We start from the raw sequence: 22508 nt of genomic DNA, 5'->3' as shown, positions 1-22508 counted from the left end.
ATTATTATATGTAGCTCTTTGCCTCCTGGGCACCATTTCCAATTTATTTACTCCTATGTGTTTGTTCTAATATCCCTGATGTTTGCTTAAATATAAAGTAGCTCCTAGTCCTGATGATAGTGTGATGTGTGAGAAACTTGAAAGATCTCATCTATTATACTGTCCTGCAAAAATAATTCTACTAGGTAGGAAAATACTAGAAATCCTAGTTTAGGAGTGTTAGTTGATTTCCTAGTATGTATAGAATAGAGACAGGAAAAAATCAACTGGAGGAGAATTCTACCGATAGCATGGACTGTCAAGAAGGTTTTTTTTTTTTGTCGTGTCAGGAGTGACTCCTGGTATGAGAGAATTGGCTGTCTGCAAGGACATTGCCCAGGGGACGCCTGGATGATTTGATGTTTTTTACCATCCTTGTGGGAGGCTTCTCTCATGTCCCCGTATGAGAAGCTGGAGCTGATAGAGGGAGCTCATCCACCTCTCCTTGGATTCGTACCTGCGACCTGTCGGTCTTCAGTCCTGCCGGCACAGGGGTTTAACCCTGCCAAGAAGATTAATAAATATGTATTATGCCAAAATTAAACCTGCACTCTCCTGGAAGCCAAAAGTGATTAACTGAAGCCCCTTCCACACAGATGTATAAAATCCACATTGAACTGGATTATATGGCAGTGTGGACTCGGATAATCCAGTTCAAAGTAGCTATTGTGGATTATCTTCCCTGATATTCTAGGTTATATGGCTGTGTAGAAGGGCACACAGCCATATAACTAGATATTTATATATAATCTAGATATTTAGATTTTTTTGTGCAAGGAGCAACTTGAGAAACTCCAAGTCACTTCTGGTGTGAGAGAATTGGCTGTCTGCAAGGACATTGCCCCGGGGACACCCGGATGTTTTGATGTTTTACCATCCTTCTCAGAGGCTTTTCTCATGTCCTTGCATGGGGAGCTGGAGCTGACAGAGAGAGCTTATCCACTCTCTCCCTGGATTTGAACCTCTGACCTATCTCCAGTCTCCAGTCTTGCTGGCACAAGGGTTTAACCCATTTTGCCACCAGGGGCTCCATGATATTTAGGTAATATTGCTTGATAAGTGTAAAGGAGCATGAGGAGAAGAAAACCCCACTATTGATGGATGGATTCAAAGAAGCCACAGCCCTGAGTTTGCAAAGTCTTAGGGCTGTTAGTATCAGGTCTTCTTGAAAGTCTCTCATTCATAGGGAAATTGATTTGATGGCAATACACAGCAACATATATAGAATTAGGACAGGGTAAAAGATATATTATGAATTGTATTTCAATATGTGCTCCTTATTTATTATTTACATAGCATGTGATAGCCAGTCTGAGACATTTAGCTCAATAGAATTGAATGGACACAATCAATCAGATCCTATAGGCACAAGGATAGCTGGCATATATATCAGCAGTGGCAAATATTTCGCCTGTTTTGACTTATAATTCCTATAAAGTCAATCTAACATGGCTAATGTTAAGGGATTTTAAAACATTTGAAGGGATAAAGGTTCCCCATGCGTAATATATATTGTTTGCATTTGTTTTTCCTATTCTAATTTAACTATCTGCTTTACTAAAAGTATAAGGGAATGATTAATAAGCTTGAAATGTAGATGGATTTGTGTAATTAACATTTAATTTGAAAACATAATCTCTCCTCCTCCCAAATATTACTTTTCAGGAGAAACTCAGCACTTTAAAGATGCATTTGTGGGAAATGCAGCTAGCGTCAAAGGACTGCCTCTTGCTTTTTATTCTGGAATGTATGCCTACTCAGGATGGTAAGTTGTTTGGTGGGCTGGGCTTTTTGAAGTCTTATTGGAAATCCAGTGACCATGGCATGGACATAAATGCCCCTCAAGGTTTCCTCATGGAAATATTACAGATGGGCAGGGCTGCTTCTGGTAAATCTAGGGAAACTTAGGCAGCCATAAATTTTCTGTGAGTTATAGGAAGAAAACAAGTGCATGTCAGAAGAGATATTGGATCTTCTAAATCTAAAGTTATTACAAATCTGTTACCTGAATTAATGATACAAGTCCCAGGCTAGGACAAGTAATTTCTTTTTGTTGTATGTCCTGGGGTCAGTCCCACTTGTAAGCTGCCTCAAGACCATTTGAGGAGATGGTGGCGGGATATAAAAATAAAGAAGTTGTTGTTGTTGTTGTTGTTGTTGTTGTTGTTGTTATAATTATTATTATTCCACATTGAAAAAAACACTCCATCTCCCACCTTGGCTAGTGCAAGGTGATAGGACTTTGAAACTCATTTATTACTTAAATGCTCCTTTCCCATTTCGGATAGCTCTGCTATCCATCAAACAAAACCCACACAAACTGACGGAGTACAACAGGCACCTGTGATCGAATAATAGATACACATGTACAGGCAGTCCCTAAATCAAGAACAAGATAGGTTCTATAGGTTTGTTCTTAAGTTTAATTTGTATGTAAGTCAGAACAGGTACATTTTTAAATTAAATATATATATGCTTTGGATAGCTTAGGGAAGGGTTAACACCACTGTGGTGTTTGTTTTGCTGTCTGTGCCCTTGTCCAGAAGATTTAGAAAAACATGTATAAAATGTTCTATAGAAGTTACATAACACCTGAATGAATGGCAAAAATTGATAAAACCCAAAGGGGGGAATGCTGGAGATGTAACGTGCAGAAAGGCACCTTCCTCCATGTTTGGTGGATATGTAAGGAGGTAAAAATCTTTTTGGAAAATGGTGATGAAACAAACTAATAAATCAATTTCTAAAAAGATCAAGAAAAACCCAGAAAGATGTCTATTGGGCTTGTTTCAAGAGAGAAATAGTAAAGATATAGTTTTGTGGCTGCGAGAATTACAATAGCAAAGTCTTGGAAGGGGGAAAAAAGAACTCCTCATTAAGAATTGGAGAAGAAAATTAGTTGAGTATACCCAAATGGCCAAGCTCTCCAATGTCTTAAGGGGAAGAAACAATGAAGAGTTTGTTAGAAAATGGGGATTTGCCTTTTGGTATTTAAAAAAGAAGATAAAAATAGATTTTGAAATGGCCGCACGGGGAATTTAGTAATGCAATGATAAGGATAGAGTTTTGTTAGATACTAGTTCCATATGGCATGGTGTCAGAAGTTATACATGGTGGTTCATAAGGTGAGAATGGGGAGGTGGTGGAACTGGGGAATTAATATGTTTGAATTTTGAAGACTGTGTTTTTCCCTCCATATACCACAATAAAAATTTATACAAAAAAGAAAAGAAAGAAAATTATTATTTTTAGCCAAGACAAGATGGCTAAAGACCATCACTTTCTCTGTTCTATAAATCCTGTTTGAAGGCTAACTTGCTCGGTACAAAGTTATTGTGAAAACAAAGTAAGCAATTATTTTGCTGTCTGAGAAATATTATATGAACAACAACAACATATTTATAAACATTGTGGTTTTATAGGTTTTATCTCAATTTTGTCACTGAAGAAGTAGAAAACCCTGAAAGGTAAGTAGCATGTGTTATTTTTTATTTTATTTTTTAAAAAATAAAAATGAGTTTAAGATTCCTGATGCTTCAGAAAAGACAACCAAAAATATATGATTTATTACAATAATACTAGTGTTGAAATCGAGTCCCTCTTGCAGACAAAATATATTTGAATATGTGTCTGTTTAAAGTTTTGCTATTTTTTGCTAGAAATTGACCAGCGGTGTGGCATAACTTTCTTGTGCACGGACAATAGAAAGAAAGGCAATTCTGGTTTGATGTTCCCCATCAGTAAATGAGTAATTTTCTCGGGGAATCTTTCACTGACAAGTATCTGAGAAATAATCCTGCAGTGAATGCAAAATTTTCCCTGCCTTTTAAACAATTTAAATTAAACACAAATTGCTAATTGTGCCTCATGTATGTGCCATTTACATTCAAATAATTTCTGATTTATCGAGAACCTAAGGTGAACCTATCACAGGATGTTCTAGCTAAGCTTCATTCAGAAAGGATTTGCTTTTGCCTTCTGAAGCTGAGGGCTCTTCCACACAGCCCTATATTCCAGAATATCAAGGCAGAAAATCCCACATTATCTGAGTGTGAATTCATATACCCCAGTTCAAAGCAGATATTGATATTCTGGGATATAGGGCTGTGTGGAAGGGATCTGAAAGAGTGTGGCTTGGCCAAAGTCACATGGCTAGGTGAGAAATCAAACTCTGAACTCTGGTCTTCTACAGACAACGTCCATCATTCAAACCACTACACTGCGCTGGCTCTTAGCTTGTTTATAGGTCAGCTTAATCATCATGTGACTTCACTATAATAAAAGCCTAGTTAGATAAGGCCAGGAGGAAGAACTCTGCATAATGTTCCAGGGAGCTTCTCCTTCATTTAAAAGTTACCATGTCCACTGACCATTTGTGGGATATCAAATTGACGATATGGAACCAGAAGAAGATGTTGTCCTCTCTGTCAGGTTCTGTTTAGCTGATAAGTCTTTAAGCAAGTATTTTAAACACAGTTCTAACCTATGCAAATATTGCCTTGTAAAACAGACAATTGAAATCAACGCAAGCATAACCATGGCTCCATTATATCGCTACATTTATCTCGGGCAGTGAATTACAAACATCCCACTTCTATCTTGTTCATAACTTGGAGGTTGCTTGTATCTTGAAAGAGTGCCTTGAGTTTAGCATAGAAAGATGGAAATAAAACATATAATTGAAAAAGTCTCAAGACATTTCTTGCTCCCAGATTTTTCTGTTCTACATTCTAACATTCTCCTGCTCCCTTAGAAATTTTAAACGGGTGAAATTCTAAAAACCCAAATCAAGATGATGTAAGGGCTGAAATTCCTGCTCACTGAGGAACAATAACTCAGTTTTTACTGGTTATTTTTCATTCTTAACCAAACATTACAAACACAGCTATTTCCTTTACGATTCTGCTTTCACTGGGCTAAATTAGTTCTCAGCACTTAGCACTAATATTACAGATAAATTACCCAGTTTATGTAGAAAGTGCCTTTTTAAATGTGATGGCAACTATATGGGACTTGTACATACTTTGCTCCCTACTATTCCTGCCCTGAATAGTCTTTTTAATTTAAACTGGGTTGGATAGAGATTAATGCTGTTCCTGCCTTGGCAAGAGTAGTTAAATAATATGCAGGGGATGTGCAAGGCTTGTAAACACATTATTAAATGGAATTTGTGTCCCAGAAAATAAACAGATAGGCAAGACAAGTGTAGTCCAGTGAGATCTCTGGCAAGTTGGTCCATGCTCAGATGAAGAGAGTAAAAGAAAGTTTAAGGTAGATGGATCTCTTGATGTCCTTAGTAGCAAGATGGACATTTGGGAACAAAAGTCAAAGCTATCTCTATTTTTGCTAAATACCAACCAATATGCCAACTGGATGTTATGCCATTTCATTTCCTGTCAGCTTTTTGAACCAGGTTGTTGCTGTTGTTGCTGGGTTCTTTCAAAGAATTTCTGGTGAAATGTAAATTTAGGGAAATGGTCACAGATATATAACTGAAGATAGAGGCATTATGTTTTTGTGCATTTTCTCAGACAAAAAAATTCACCTGAAATAATACCAAAAATAACATGTCAGGTGTGGTATGGGATTGGCAAGGGGCTTTGGATCTCCAGAAATGGAGTTAGGCAGCACACTTTCTCCATGCCTTCTCTATACATATCAGCCCCTGTTGTATAGAATTGTGCTGTTAGTGTAGTCAGAACACAGTAAGTACATATAGAAATATGATTGTCACACTATATAATGACATTTAAACCAAGTCAAAGCAATGTTTCTAAATGTTTATCACTTTAAGCCTATCTACATGGACACCTGAGTTCAGGGCCAGTCCTAAAGCAACCCAAATTTTGTGAAGGTGTTTTCACTTCTCTGTTTCCCTCCTCTCAAACCTTTTTTTCATGAATGTACCTGGGTAGAATTGTATGTTTTCTGTGTTTTAAAAATAATAATAATATGATACTTGAATTTCTGCATCTCCCTATAATTTTATACTATTGTCACTATGTTTTGTCCCCCTCACACTCAAAAGAAGTAAATATGAAACACAAAATAGGCAGGATAAATGCAACACTTGAAATATATAGAACTCTTCCTCAGGCAGAATGGAAATGCAACTAATATTTCACTATACAGAGAGCTGTTGGTTACATTTCCCCACCATTTTGGATAGAGATTGCCTCATGCACACAATGTTTCAGAAGTACATGGATAGAGAAGCATACATATTCTTTGTAGGAGAATATAGAAGTGAAAAGCAATCCAGTTCTCCCCAATGGAATGAAATTGCATTATCATATTGAATATGAAATAAAACTGATTGATATCATCTATTTTAGTTGATAACATTGTTTTTGTTTAAGATATGCTGAGCTGCATTGTTCAATGTTGAGTGTGAGCCATTCTCTTTGACTCTTACTGTCAACCCAAAGTTCTGCACAAAGCACTGGGATATCACCTAAGGGTGAGCTATTGTCTCCATCATGGTATATCCATGGTACTTTGGAATGCCATAAACTATGTTGGAAGATTTAACTATGTCAATCTTCTTAGTTAGGAATGGAAGGAATAGTCAAATATATATATTTTTAATGGTGTCGAACATGTTCCTTCTGTGTCGAGAACCTCTTCTTTTTTTCAAACTAAACACCCCATTTAGTTGAGCTGTTTCTCATGAGTTGTTTCTCATAGGACTTGGACTCCAGATTATTTACCATCTTGGCCGCCCTCCTCTGAACATGTTCCTATTTGCCAATATACTTAAATATTGGCATACTCAGAGGCAAGGAATACCAGTTCCTTCTTTTGAAGTATAGCCTGCACACCTATTATCCATTGCCAGTCTCCCACTCAAATACTAACTAGAGCTGACTCTGTTTAGTTTTCAAGATCAGTTAGGACCTGGTGCCCTTAGGGTATTTAGGCCCCTTCCAAGACCTCTGGAAATGGAATAATCATATGCTTCCCGTTTGATTATTCCAACTTGAATACCAAGCATATCGGTTATTATACCAGTTCTGCTCAAATTCCACTAATTCAAAGGTAACCTGCTTATGAATGTCATTCAGTTTTGAACGAAACCATTAATGTTCAGTAACTAGAGATGTACAACTTGATTATTTGAACAGGCTTGTTTTGAGTCTCCCAGGCACTAAACAAGCATTTGTTGTATAACAATCTTGTTTGCTTTCCTGTAGGTGCTATATTTAAATCTTCTGTAGAAGTTCACAGTGTCAGACTGCTACAGCTTTCTTTTTTTGTACAGTGGAATTTCAAACTGTGAATTGTTGCTATTGCCATGAACGGGGTCGGGTTTGTAATTCTTGCAGAGGTGTAATCTGTAATGTTTTGTAAAGAGCTATGCATGCAAATTACTGCCTGGAACAAGGAAATGCATAATGATTCCTTCTGTCTTGTGCCTTGCCAAAGTAAATGTTTGCTTCAAATTCAGTCACAGTTGTATGTTTCCAGGTGCACTTCACCATGTAGAATAACTGGCAGCTGGTATTTCTATAATCAGTTCATGCTCAAACAGTGATAATTAACCTTCTGCAACAGGGAGGGTGACAGTGTGCCTGAAAAGAATGATGTGGCAAGCACAGCTATTTGCACCTCAAAATAGTAAATCTCTATGGATGTGTTGAATCGGGGGTTGGCATAAGGAAGCACTGAATTATTTAAAGAATGATTTCAATATTTTTTAACTGTCATGTTTCCCTTCATTTTCTACTTTTGAAAATGTAGGAGCAAGTGAACATGTTAGTTTTCTCCCCTTTTCCTATCTTTGGGTGAAGAAATGAGACCAATGTTTCAAACCTCTCCAATCCATGATTAGAAATCTGATTTGTAAATGTAAAGTGTTATTAGTGTTCAGTTACAGCTAAGTCCTATACTGTATAAAGCAGATACAATTTTCACTTTTACATGTCAAGCAATCAGAGTGTCTTGTTCCAACAGGAATGCTATGAGTAAAGACGTAAGTTAAGATAGCCCAGGCATGGGCAAACTTTCTAACTTGAGGGCCTGCATGGTGGACCATAGCGGGGTGGGTGGGCTGGGAGGAAGGGGGTTCTTCCCAAGTCCCCTCCCTGCCCTTTCCTCCTCTTCATGCCATTTCCTCCCCTCCCTCTACTCTTTGCTTCACTACTCATAAAGTGAAGCAAAGATGGGAAATGTTTGGATCCCAATAAAGTTGGCTTTGGACAGGATGAGATGATGGATGGGAGAGAAAAAGTGTATCCACTAGACACTCTATTGTCTCCTCTCTCTCTCTCTCTCTCTCTAGACAGCTTCTACTGAAAAGTCTCCAGAGAACGAGACTCCATCACATTCCCAGGCAGCCTATGCCACTCTCCAAGAGTTCTTACTCTCAGGAAGTTCTTCCTAATCTTTTCAGCCAAATCTCTTTCCCTGGCATTTGAAACCATTGCTCCCTTGTGCCCTAGCCTCTAGAGCAGCAGAAAGTCAGTCCATCCCCTCCTCCTCAATGGAACACACTTTTAAATCTTGAAATATGGTTCTCATGTTCCCTCTCTACCTTCTCTCCTCCCAGATAAAGATCCCCCAGAAGGAAAGGAGGAAGGAAAAAGAGAAGAAAGGGAGGGAGGGAGGAAGGAAGAGAAAGGGTGGATGGGAATGGAGGGAGGGAAGGGAGAAGGAAGGAAAGGCAAAAGGAATGAATGAATGAATGAATGAAGGAAGGAAGGAAGGAGAACAAGAGAAGGGGAAGGAGAGAGGAAAGAGGGAAGGAAGGAAGGACGAAAGGGTGGAAGGGAAGAAGGGAAGAAGGGAGAGAGGGAAGGAGAAAGAGGGAGGTAAAGAAGGAAGGGAAGGAGGAAGGAAAGAGAGAAGTAAGGAAGGATAGGATGCTGAGAGAAAGAAGGGCCTGAGAAAAGAACCCAAGGGGCTGAATCCAACCTGCAGGCCTGGGTTTTCCCATACCTGAGCTAGCCCCAACTATTTGCTACCATATTTCCTCTTAACTTATGTCTTGCACCTTCAACCTTCTTAAGTTACAGAGGGATGCTGGCATTGAAAAAAGCAATTGTCCTGAACCTTTTGCCAGGTAGTTACCAGAAATGAGCATTTTTCCTGAAGTAAACATTGCATATTCAGGAATGGTGGCAAATAGAAAGGCATTGATCTAAATCAAGTTGCTAGTCCCAAGTAGAGAAGATTCACTGGGATTTGTATGTTACTTTGCTATTGGTTCAATGGGTCTGTTCTAGTTAGGACTGGAACTATATTCATTCAGTCTTTTCCCTAAAACATTTTTCTGTAAAAGGATGAAAAATAGTGGTTGCTTTCATTTCACAAACTAAACTAATCTCAAATATATTTAAGATTTCATAAATTTAATAAATGGAAATCACATAAATAATCTCTCATTTTTGTACACCAGCATTTGTTGATTCCTCTTTTCATATGTAATACAGGATAGCTATGATTGCCCAAAGCTTTGCAAAGCAGGAATTAATGAAGAATATAGTAATGAAATAATTAAATGAAGTGAATGATGAACAGACTTTCAGACAATAATTAAAATTTTATATTCACACAGTGAAGTAGAAACGCAATGAAAGCATCCATCTCTCACATATTTAAAAGCATTTTTAAAGAGCAAGGTAACATTCTATTGAGATATGAGACTATAAATATGGTAATTTTGACACAGTGCTGTAAATAGTTAGTATTAGTGAGTGGCCTTTAATGTTGTTGACTGGAAAAGTAGGAAGGTTAAAGAAAGAAAATGATAAGACCCAACAGCAAAATCCTTTGATACTCAGAGCAGTTAAACCTTTCGAAATGTATTCTCAAAAAAGCCTTTGATGTCAGAAAACCCTGCTAGCATTTGTGGTAAAATGTGTGCAGTGTAATTCTTTGTTTAAACATGAGATGGGCTTTTGAAAGTTTGCAAATGTTCTGTTTCCATTTGTTAAATAAGTTTGAGGCCATCCAGGCAATCTATCATTGTTTAAAAAGTTACACTGTGCAAAGAATGTATTATTGAGATGTATAGTGTTTGTAAGCCTACTCGCAGATTGATAAATCATGTCTAGTGCCAGTTGGAATACAGAGAATGAATTGCTTTGCTATGACCTTGGGGTCTGAGATTAGTCAGTTTGTCTATTAGACTTCTCCAGTGTTCTTCTCACTTCATTTATTCCTTCTGTTCTTGAGAGCCAAGCTGCAGCAGACTTGGAGCAAGTTGCCAGGGCTTGATATCATCAGTCATTTTTGGAAAGCAAAGTCGCAGAATGGCCTGAACAATCTCTGTGGTTTTTTTTAAATATCAGGTTTAAATAATCTGGGTGTCATGTTTAATTAATATACTGTCTGCTTTCGATTTATATTAATTAATGGCTGAAAGTCAGAATATCTTGAGTCAATGAGAAATGGAAAGATGAAGCATAACACTGATGGTATTTCCAGACTTAAGGAAAGCAATGTTGACACAGATAAATGAGAGACGCGCGGCATCCCAAATGTCACAGCACTTCCAACATGTTGGTGAATTCCAGTTCTTTAAAGTTTTTGGTGTGCTGCATTTTGATGCGCAATCTTTCTTACTTGAATCAATAAGTCAGATGATCCTTTAAATATCAAGCCTGATAGGTCTACCTCTGCTTACCTGTACTGAGCACTCTTGATAGATGGATAAGAGTGGAAACTCTTGGGTGTTTAACAGTTTTACATAGAGGATTTACTTTGGAGCTTGAATGGTAAGCAATAACCTTTGGAAATCTTGGAACTTGAAGTCCTGAGAAGTCTTGTTGTGACTTCTTTTGAAAATTGGGCCTGGATTAAAGAGATGAAAAAAGCAACTCTACCCCTGCAGTGCAGCATTGTGAAATGGCCTGCTTCCTACAGTGCCATGAAAGGGAGATAGATGAAGGCAGGAATTGCTCCCAGTGCTTCAGCAATTTCTAATGTGCTTATCCTGGCAAGGTGCAGAGTGGAAGATTGGGCATTAAGTTTACTTTTGGCAGTGGTGTATACTGTAAATAAATTTTGTTTAAACAAATATCCTGGAATAGTACTGCAGTATGTTTTTAACTGTCTGATATCTTGTTGTGGTTGGATCATCATCATTTCATTGAGATTGTCATTCTAATGTAATAAAAACTACAGTAATTCTATTTTGATGACCAACCATAAAATGAGGCCAGTCAGAGAAACAAGGACAACTTTAATTGATTTGTAACCAAATATGTTTTTGAATGCCCCACCAGAGGGAGAAAGGTATTGCCTCCAGTCTTGTATCCTTTATGGTGGCTTCCCACAGACATCTTGGACAACTGTTAGGATTCTGAACAAAATAGACAACTGCATTTGCATTCATAAGGATTATGTAAACAGTACATTAACCTTGAGTCATTGATTTCTTCATGGAGGCCTATCATTCACAGATGTAGCTGATCTGTGATGACAACTCTTTTGTAGGAGGAAGTAAATATATTTGGTAGCAAAGTCAAAGAAATATATAACTGAGAAATAGTATGTTTCTTTTACGAAGGTCCTTCCCACCACATGGATTCATGGCAAACCCTAGCAAGAAATTAGGCATACTGTTTTAAAGTATATACTCCATTTCTTTAATTGTAAGATGCCACTGATTATAAGCCACACCCTAATTTCAGTAACAACACCACCAAACATATAAGATATACTTGCAGTTCTGAGACACATCCCATTTTTAGAGATGTTTATGTATTAAAAAGTGTGACTTAGAATGGAAGAAATACAGTATTTCTAAATGGTTTGAGCTTGTGGACCAAGATGTCTGTACCTCTTCAAAAGACCCAGTGTTATACTAACCAATTTAACCTTCCCAGCTTCAAATATATTATTTGTCCTAACTTTGCAGATGAGTAAAACCCATTCACTGACTCTTAACAGTTAATCAGTTTCTACATTATCCTGTTGCTTTTGTCATTTCCATTTTTCACTAAATGCACTATGATGAAAATTATAGTTGTAAATTTGTGATTTAATGTCCCAATCTGAGTGCTATTGATTTCTGTAACAACAGTTAAGTGGGTATAGATAAATCTTATAAATAAAAGTTTGGCGTATGATTTTTTTAAAGTAAAATATTTGCTGAATTTAACATAGATTATGAACTACTCCTTAACAAGCATTTTTTTTTTCATTCTTCAATCATAAACATAATTATTTGGCTAAAGGAAGAAGCTTTTTCTCTCTTAACACTATAATAAAAAGGGCATTTCGATGCATGATGTGTTAAATATTCATGCTACCCATGAACTATTGCAAATTATATTTTAGTCTTTTTTAACCTCTTGTTGAGACTGCATTCTGTCTTGTCCTATGGAACACTTTGACTATATTGTGATTAACGGGTTTATTTTATTATTCTACTTCACATATGCATAAAAAATACATTTGGCTCAAAGTCAATTTGTTCGTTTCTCTAAGGCCACAGTGCCAAGCAAGTGATGCAGAAATAGTAGGATTATATTGTAATATTTTATCTCGAGGTAATCAAAGGTGACATATATTAATTCCACAAATGCTTTCTAAACCTCATTTGCTCATGTAAATGTAAAAGGTGTCCAGCTACCCTAAAATAAAATTGAAGGGCAACTCTATAACCTTTTCCTTTCACTTTTATTTAACGCAGATTATGGTCTAAAAATACTTTTGCATTTTGGGATCACTACCAATATATCAGTTTTGAATCTGTCTATCTATATTTGCATCTATATTTCTCTATATAGAGTTTTCCACATAACAATATTAGAATTCTGCCATTACCTAGAAGCAATATAGGAGCAGTCATAAATGTTAGTATGTCAAGCATGTCAGACACCTATAATGGACAAATAATCTTCCCTGCACCACATATTAGAAAATTAAATAACTCTAGATAAATTTTACATTAAAATAGTTGTAGAACTCTTCACAACAGGAGATTGAATGTGGTGCTGTGTGAACATCTTTATGATACTCCCAATTTCCCAATGAGTCAAATTTACATAGTGCATAATATTATCATGGATGGGTTAATGAGCAAGGGGTCTTATATAGCACAGATCTTGAGAACCAGTTGCCTTCCAGATATTGTGGGGTCCAATATCCTTCAATCCTGGCAAAGCAGACTAATGATAAAACATAACTGATTCTGTAATTCAACATTTGGAGTACCATTCTTGAGTGGCAGATGTAGTATAAACTTTTAGGATCTTGATGTACGATCTTAATCCAAATGTCTGATGGCATTTGAAAGATGGGATCATATCTATCTATCTATCTATCTATCTATCTATCTATCTATCTCCATGTAGCATCCAGTAAAGGGATAAAGTATGCATAGTATACATTCAATTGCATCTGGCCTCCTGTTGCATGGAAGTTTGTCTACTCTTATCCTTCTCCATCTAGAAAACAGATAGGAATCATTGCAGGTCTAGTAGAGGTTGGGCACAAAGGTGCATTTCCCCACTAAAACAGGGTTCTGTATAAACAGACTCCCCCCCCCCCCCAGTAAACATTATCATTAATCCATTATTATTTCCTAGTAAACATTATCATTGATGAAATTGAAAGCAAAATGGCTATATTTAAGTAATTTGCATTCAGGTCCCACTGAAATCAATTTATATAAGTTACAATACACTTTAAAAATTATTTCTATGGATGCGTGACTAACAGTCTGGACACAGCCCATAGGTAGTTTAATATAATTTTATTTGCTTGACCTCTAAAAGTGAACAATAGATCTACTCATCATAAAACTCAAGGGGATTTTAGCTAAAGTTTCACAATTCAGTTTTCATATATCTATAATATATTAACATGAACAGGAATGATTCACAATGATAAACAAAACAGATTTTTCTGACAAGTGCATTTCAGTCCAAGCAGCATGCTCATTCTTATTGATCATTGTGGACTCACATCGATGTAGTTGTGCAAATAGAAACACAGCAAGAGTATATTTTATAGGTGTAACTTGCTAAAGTAATAATCCCCCCCCCAAAGGAACAGATAAAATCTTTTTGCCTTACAAATTTGGCAGGTGTCCTAACACTGCAAGTATTAATGTTCTGTTTTCATTTTCATAAAGAACTTTATCTTTAAAACTTTATAATTTACCAGTAAATTCCATCTGCAAGTTGGCACCTGAGATTTAATTGACTTTTAAAAAGGTAATCGGTTTGAGAAAAACCGATTTCAAAGTTATTTTGGAATGTTTATGCTTTCACTCAGTTTAATGCAGCATTGAAAGGGATGCAAACCATAGGCCACTTTTGGCATTAAACAATTCAAGAAAGTTTTTTTAATGGTAACAAAAACACAGCATTATAAATTATTCTTACAAAGTAGTCCCTACATGAATGAACACTACTGATAGTCTGTGTTGATGCATAGATGATCAATGTCAGGATGTGGCACGGGAGAGACTCATTCAGCATAATCAAAATCAATACATAGTTAATTATATACAAGGAATCCATCCGTATGAGTCAACAGTTCAGAGGCTGAACCCATAAAAACAAGAGCTACTGAAAATGAATTAGAGATAGATGACCAAAAAAAAATTGCACAGAAAAAGTGTCTGGGGATGGGATGGGATTGGATAGATGAGTGAAAGAGCAGGGTGTCCTCCATTGCGATGGCCCACCTCATCTATTTAATAGCATACTGAAGGTTTTGAAAGGGCAGTGTGAACAAGTGACAATGAGTGCATAGAGGAAAACAGAGTGTCTTGTCACTGAGCAAGACTCAGAGGAAAGGGTCTCAGAATATGTGGAAGATGGAGATAGGATTTTCGAAGGCTTTTAGAAGGAACTTGTAAAAGAAGATGTGCCCAGCAAAAGAGCAGTGGAGAGTAGGAATGTAATTATGTAATAGAAGGCAGCGACAAGTAATATCAGCAGTTTTCTTCCTGCTGTGACCAAGTTCTTGAAAACCACACAATTTTTGAAAACTGGCAATTTGAGTCTTATTTTGCAAAAAAATTGCATGTGGTCGTTTTGCATAAAAATAGCCATTTTCCACATTGAAAATGGCATTCTATGCTTAGAAGATAATATTTCTATGTATAAATATTAATTTCCAATCAAATCAACCATTTTATGCAGAATAAATCCTGAATTAATAGAAGAATTGGTATTTCTGTTTCAAAAGAAGGAAAGAATGAGAGGCTTGTGAAGAAAATGGAGGGAATGAGAAAAGTGCTGGGACCATGAGAATGAAGGAAGATGGAAAAAGGAACTTACAGGTTGTTGAGAGATGGAAGGTAGAAGGAGCAGGGTTAGGTAGAGTAGCAGACTGGAGACAGTCCATGCAGCTAGGGAACATGGACAGAAATAAGTGATGGGGTCTATGTAGCCTGGAGAGGTGTGAAGGCTAAAGGATTGCGTAGGAAGAGTGGGGCAAGGGAAGCCACACCAGGAAAGCATTGGAAAGCCCAGCAAATCTCCTGCGGTCACTCACATTAGGCGATTTTATGTGATGAGGTCCTTAATCTCCACCTGCCTAAAGAAGATGCTTATAAGGTCCTTGTTAAAAAGGACTCCCTGGATCCCAATGTATGGATTAATGTTCATCCAATCTCTAATATCCTGTTTTTGGGGAAGTTGAGAATTCTTGCCTTACAGTTTTAAAAATGTTTTTGTTCTTGTGTTCATTTTTATTTTAGGAGACCAGAGAGAACAAAAGACTAGTAAAGACACATAACCATGTATCTGTTTTGTTTTAAACAGATATGCATAGTAGAAAAAAAAGAAGAGAATTGTACAGTTGGCTTTGGAATATTAGCAGGTTTTTTTGTTTTAAACTTTGGGTACTGCTCAGGCAGTTGCAAAGAAGGCACCACTGGTAGTTTATGTGAAAGCACAGATGGAAGTGGTAAGAACTAGGTGCCAATGGCAGCAACAGTAATTACAGCAGATTGTCTAAACCAGATGGGAAAGCTGAATGGGGCAATTAGCGTTACAAAACAAGGAAACCCAAATTAGGGGGAAAGTAGTGTGTGTGTACATATCAGTGTGTGTGCACAAAACGGCTGCCCATTTTGACCAGCATGTGAATGTTGAGGGAGGGTGCATCTGCCTGCAAATTTTGAAGGAGTTTAGATATGAATCAGAAGTACATCCAACCTACATGAGCAAGTGATTTCATTTCATGCTTTGTATGTGTCTGGAGAAGACAGAGATTTCATTCACTTCATGGAAGCAACTCAATGGGAGCTATGGCTCAGGACAAAGTTTCACTGATCTAGGAAAGTCTTGCATGTTCTGTTATTCTTGTATGATTGTGTCACTCAAGCAACACATGCTGATTTCAAGGGTTTTCCCATGGCAGTGTTGAATTGCCAGTGTGTGTTAGGCACATCATAAAAGTTATAGATTTTAGAGATGGTAAGAAATTGGTAATGACCTGCCAGAAGAGATCCAACAGCTGAACGAGCTATCAAAATTTAAGATACAATTAAAGACCTATTTCTTCCAGCAGGCCTACCAGGTCAATTTTAAACTATGCATTTTAATACATCCATTCTGTTTGTATTGTGCTTTAATCTTTCTTTTATGTATTTAATATATGTATTTTAATGGCATTATGTTTTATATGAGTGTTTTAACTGTGTTATACACTTCCTTGAACCACAAGGAGAGATGAGTAACAAATAATATTTATCACCACCACCAGCACCATCATTTTGCACATTCTGACCAATATATGAACGGAAATATCTACTTTCCAAAATTTGTTCTTCAGCAAACTTGGAAATGAACTTTGCAATTAATCTATGCACTCCAGCCAAACAGGAATAGATCAATGCATGTATTGCCTCAATAATGCCAAACAGCATTCTGTTAGGAACATTACTTGAAAGTTTTTGTATATTAGTCAAAACTGCTTACATAAATGCATGCATTAAGTGTAACATGTACAAAAATGTGTATGCATTTAAATTTAATGTTAAATTTAAAATTCTAAAAAGTTTGAAATGAATTAAGTTTGAGTGTGTGTTTAAATGCCACCAAGTTGCCTATAGACTTAGGATGATCCCGTAAGGTTTTCTTAGAGAGGAAATAGTCAGGATTGTTTTTGCAAGTTCTTTCCTCTGAAAAATTGCCTACTGAATTTTTGTTGGCAGTCTCCCAGCTAAAACTCTGCTTAGTTGCCAAGATCAGACAGGATCTGGTGCCTGTAGGATTTTGCATTGGAAAAAAAGAAACCAAGAGAAACTGAAATTGACACGTCTGTCAATCCCAAAAAGTCTTGTAAGATTTGCAGAGATTGTGTTAAGTTATCCATGAACTACTCACGATGTCAACAAGAATGCTGTGAAATGTGAGAGCGTTGAAATAAAGGCATCAGTTGCAAAGGCAGAAGTTAAACAACCATCGACCTCATGTCTACCCACCAGGTCTAGAAGTTAAATAAAAAGGTTTAGTTTTTTCTAAAACATGTAACACTAACTTGACTTACAAGAATTGATAATAAAATCAAATTCTAATGGAAGAACAAGAAAGATGAGAAAATGTCTGCAAGAAAGATGTAGTAAAACAAGCACACAGGAAGCCAAAGTAATGCAAATCAGAATTTAATTATACAGGCGTGAAAAAGTAGCTATTCACAGAAAATTGTGTAGCCTTCAAGATGTCATTGAACTGTAACTAACTACTGGCTAAACTTTGTGCCATTGGCTAAGGTTGGTGGCAATTATAGTTCAACAACATCTGGAGGGCCACATAATTCCCAGCTTCGATGTAAGTCTACCTAGCAACCTATCTGCTTTCTTAGAATGGAAGAACGCACAGCTTGGAGGTAGATAGATTATAGTGAATGTGGTGCATGGCCCTTCGTAGAGGGGTGAAGTGTATGTGGTCCTACAGATGTTGCTAAAGGATACCATCAGCATAGCTAATAGTGAGAAATGGCAAACAAACAGGAAAATACATGTTTCCCATCCCTTCTTTACTGGGTTACACTTATAAAAAGGTCTGCCTAATGCCAATCTTTGTTAGCTGGAACTATGGTATTTGTGGGAATGATAGGTGACTCACAACTTTATATCTTTTCTTTCCGCCTCTTCTTTCTTGATTTTAGCATTTCTTTTCTGCACATGTTGTGGAAAACACCATGTCTGTGCAGAGAGTCATTTGCTGTAATATCATACCATGGGAAATAGGAATTATCTCAACTGCAGCTTCAAGGCGTTAGTAATCTCAGTCACTGGAGGGTACTTTCTGAAAAACCTATCTGATTTTTTTTGAATTGATTTTTTGAGAAAAGAGCCCAAAAGCATTTTAAAATCAGATGACTTCCTAACCTTCTGTTTGCAGCTTCGACAGCATTGTCTCTGTATTTTAATGTAAAAATTACAGAAGTGTAGGCTCTCTCTGACAGATAGTTTTCTTTTGTATAGCTATCAGTGACACAGGCTGAGTTGATATGCCTGTCAGGGGCATAATGTCACCACGCCAATTCCCAGCCCCTATTCAGAGTGTGAACTGCTGGATGTCTGAATTTTGCAGTCCAGATTTATTTGTTCCAGCCAAAGTCAATATAAGATTAGAACTTTTTGGAAACATGATAATTAGAAGCATGCAATTTGGCCAGTAGAAAATTATTGGATTGTGTTTCATGGTGTTCATTTATCCAAATAACAGTCAAACGTTTGGGCATCTTTACAATTTGCTGTGCTTTGCCTAATGCAAATGCAAAAATGCTCCCTTTTTGACTGATCACATTATTATTTTCATTTGCAAGCAGGCAAATAAAGGAGAAAATCTACATTTTAATACAATGTTATAATTCAGGGTAGAGTCATAACTTTGTACTCAAGCTGAGGGTCAGCAGGCGTCATATTTGGGAAATTGTGTTCATACAGCTTTGGATGAATCTACGCTAATGTCTGCCCTGGGCTCTCTTTAATCTGTTTTCCAATACTTCTGGCTACTTTATTTATTTTTTTAACTACATCTTGGACATCGAAAGGTTCCAGGCCAAGAATCGTTCACATTAATAGAAATTGCCAGCGCTTATTTTCCCCTCAACCACCTTGGGAGAAACCAGGTTCTGTGACAAATTTAATCATATAGCTTACATTCCAAAACAGGCCTCTCCTCAAGGGCTCCACAGACTAAGGATGGAAGCCAAGCATCATAGAAGAGATCTCAAAAGATAGCATTTCTCTCTATAGTTGATCTCCTTCTAATCTAGGACAATCTCTATGAAAGAATGTGCTCTATTGACCTTTTGTATTTAAAGATCCGTATAACCAAAAGTTTTGACCCCTACCCTTTGGCCAGGAGCAGTTTCTCCCTATATGCCTGATCTGTTGCTTGGCATGAACTTTGAGAGGCTGAAGTAGTAGACAGCTTACTGCAATGCCACATAAGCCTATTCTGTTTTGTATTGTCACCTATTTCATTTGCTATAGCACACATATCTGATCGGTTTTTTATGTGGTAAATCTAGCAGGCAAAAAAAGTGCTAGAGCTGAAAACTATCAATTTTAAGAAGAGAACTTAGTATTAAGTCTTGAATTTTATACGTTGCACTAAATTCCTGCAGTACAGTGGCTTCATATTTTATCACCTGAGTGTCCATGGCCATACTGATCTCTTTCACGTAAATAGTGAAGGCTAAATTCCCACTTTCAGCTATGCTGAGCCAATTGAAGATAAATAGTTTTTGCCTTGGCTGCTGTGAAACTCCTCTGGAACCTTTCTTTTCCTGATTATTCCTAAAATTGTGGAATCCCTTGATTCTCTAATGCAGGACTTGACTGACCACGAAGTAAGGGATTTCCTGACAGAGAAAAATAGAGAAGTTCAAAACAAAATGAGGAAAAGAATCCCAAAACCAAATTAAATTAAATTAAAAAGATCACAACTGGTAAAGAGGCCCATTCTACATTTCCATATAAAATCCAGATTATCTGTTTTGAATTGGATTATATGGCAGTGTAGAAGGGGGCTTAGTATTAATAGTAATTCTGAGTGAAATATTATTCGAATTGATACTTTGGGAGAATTTTATCTGTGTGGTTTACAGAAATATAAGTGGGAAAATGGGGAGGAGGGTTTCAACTATGCAGGACAATTTTAGTACAAATTGGGAGGTAAAATCTTTTGGTTAATTCCAACTGATGATTTTAGAAGTATATCTATTACATTTTCTTTTAGATAGATGATGTATAAAGTCTAGGGCTCTATCTACACTGCCTTTTATCTCAGGATCTGATTCCAGATTATACTTATACTAGATTATCTGGCAGTGAAGACTCAGGGCCCTTCCACACAGAGGATTAAAATCCCACATTATCTGCTTTGAACTGGAATATATGGCAGTGTGGACTCAGATAACTCAGTTCAAAGCAGATATTGTGGAATTTTCTGCCTTGATACTCTGTGTTATATGACTGTGTGGAAGGGCCCTCATATAATCCAGTCCAAGAAAGATAATCTGGGATCAGATCCTGGGATATAGGGCAGTGTAGATTCAGCCTAGAAGGCTAGGAAAGTAATTGGAACAAATATCACTACCATCATGTCTGTTTTCTATGGGAAACAAAATAGAAATAGAACTACCGAAGTGGTAAAAATGTGGTTCTCATTAAATTTAAAGAGTTGACTGTTTTTTTCCCAGTTGGATGATGATGATGATTATTATTTTCATCAGTAATTTTACATTTTTAATAATAGTAAAACATATGTGTCTTGCTGTGAGTTTTCCAGGTTGTATGGTCATGTTTCAGAAGCATTCTCTCCTGATGTTCCACCCACATCTATGGTAGGCATCCTCAGAGGATCTGAGTATGACTGCCATAGATGTGGGTGAAATGTCAGGAGAGAATACTTTTGGAACATGACCATACAGCCACAAAAGCCTTCAACAACACATATGTCTTATTTCCAAGAAAAATTTCCAACCTTACACCGAGATAGAGTCTTACAATAATTTGTCCTATTAAACAATGTATATTTAATGTGTTGTTGAAAGCTTTCATGGCCGAAATCACTGGGTTGCCATGAAAGCTTTCGACAACATTTCGCCCACATCTATGGCAGGTGTAACGAGGGTTAAGAGATCAGGGTCTCTTATTGCTCCTGTGTGACAGGAATATGCGAGGGTGTTACACACAGGTGATGAGAGAGAAAGGTGTGTGTATATGGTAGGTATGCTGCCACCACCCCAAATTACCAACTGGAACTAGCTTTATATGACAAAACAAGGCTGAGGCAGATTAAAAGTAAACTAGAGAACAGGTTTATTGAAATATTTGAAACAGACAACTCATTACTGAGTGGTACATATGCGTAGTTGGTTTCTGAGGCACAGACTTATAAAACAAAAGGTTTCTATAGAAGTAGTAACTTTTCTTTGACGTGAGTTACTTTCCTCACACTATCCCTATAACAAGTAACAGTGTGTTTCTTAGACCAGCCACCCTGGCCGCCTGCAAGAGTAACTAGGTTCCTTCTAGACTACTCTGCACTGTAGGGAAATAAACCCACTTGTATTCTCTCTTAATACAAGTCAACAAGCCTTCACTTTGACTACCCAAGCCAAAGTACCCTGAAGCACTTGTCCTCTATTATTCCCTATCAATCTAATTCTTAACTCACTCAGCAACTCTCTTCTCCCTGCCTGAAAATCCTAATCCTATCTCTTTCAGATCAAATCCCTCTTCTCTTTCTCAGATCAAAACCATATCTCTCCAAGATCAAATCATTCTTCTTCCTCTCTGACAGAAAGTACAGCCTCTTTACACACTCCTTCAACTCCTCCCCTAGGGGTCTGAGCCAATCAGGAGTTAGCTGACTCCTCTCCTTGCCTCTCTGCCCTTCCCAACATGTCAGCTATCCTGAGCACCCTCCCAACATGGAGGCCTGCTCGCTGACTCCCAGGCTGCGGCCTACGAAGCAAAGGTATGAGTTCACTACAGCAGGCATCCTCAGAGGTCAGAAACTTGTTCTCAACCTCTGAGGATGCCTCTCATAGATGTGGGTGAAAGGTCAGGAGAGAATGCTTCTGAAACATGGCCATACAGCCCAGAAAATTCACAGCAACCCAATGTATGTGTGTGTGCGCGCGTGCATATATATATATATATATATATATATATATATATATATATATAATCTATATGCAAATTTTACATAAAATATTCAGGAGTGACCTGATTGTACAACATTTATCATAATCTTGCTCTTTTTTGACAATGTATTTTTAAATCACTCAACACTATTACAGACCAGTATTTAAATGTTCTACTTATATATTCTGTGAAAAGCTTCCAATTATTTTGAAAACATTGTATTGTTTTCTTTCTAAGAAGACAGGACTTGACTGTTTTTGACAAGTTTGATATACTGTTGAAAGCTATAAATTTTAATGTCGTGCTGCTGATCTTCAAATAGTTGTCTGATTGGTTGCAAGGGAGGACCTACCTTTTGTACTTTTAAAAGTGTAATTGCAAATGAGAT

At 37.1% G+C, this 22508-nt stretch overlaps 1 protein-coding gene across 1 annotated transcript in view; it reads left to right on the top strand.

The window, feature by feature from the left end:
• The window catches only part of SLC7A11 (solute carrier family 7 member 11), a 72486-nt gene that overhangs the window by 25808 nt on the left and 24170 nt on the right, over nt 1-22508 (top strand). Inside the window, exons 5-6 of the mRNA XM_060778934.2 lie at nt 1705-1804; nt 3462-3506. Of these exons, the coding sequence (XP_060634917.2) occupies nt 1705-1804; nt 3462-3506 (145 nt within the window). The remainder of the gene's footprint in view (nt 1-1704; nt 1805-3461; nt 3507-22508) is intronic.

The sequence above is a fragment of the Anolis sagrei genome, chromosome 5 (assembly GCF_037176765.1).
Source record: "Anolis sagrei isolate rAnoSag1 chromosome 5, rAnoSag1.mat, whole genome shotgun sequence".
Classification (NCBI taxonomy): Eukaryota; Metazoa; Chordata; class Lepidosauria; order Squamata; family Dactyloidae; genus Anolis; species Anolis sagrei.
Note: the sequence above shows the minus strand (reverse complement) of the source record. Positions and strands in the feature narration are given on the sequence as shown.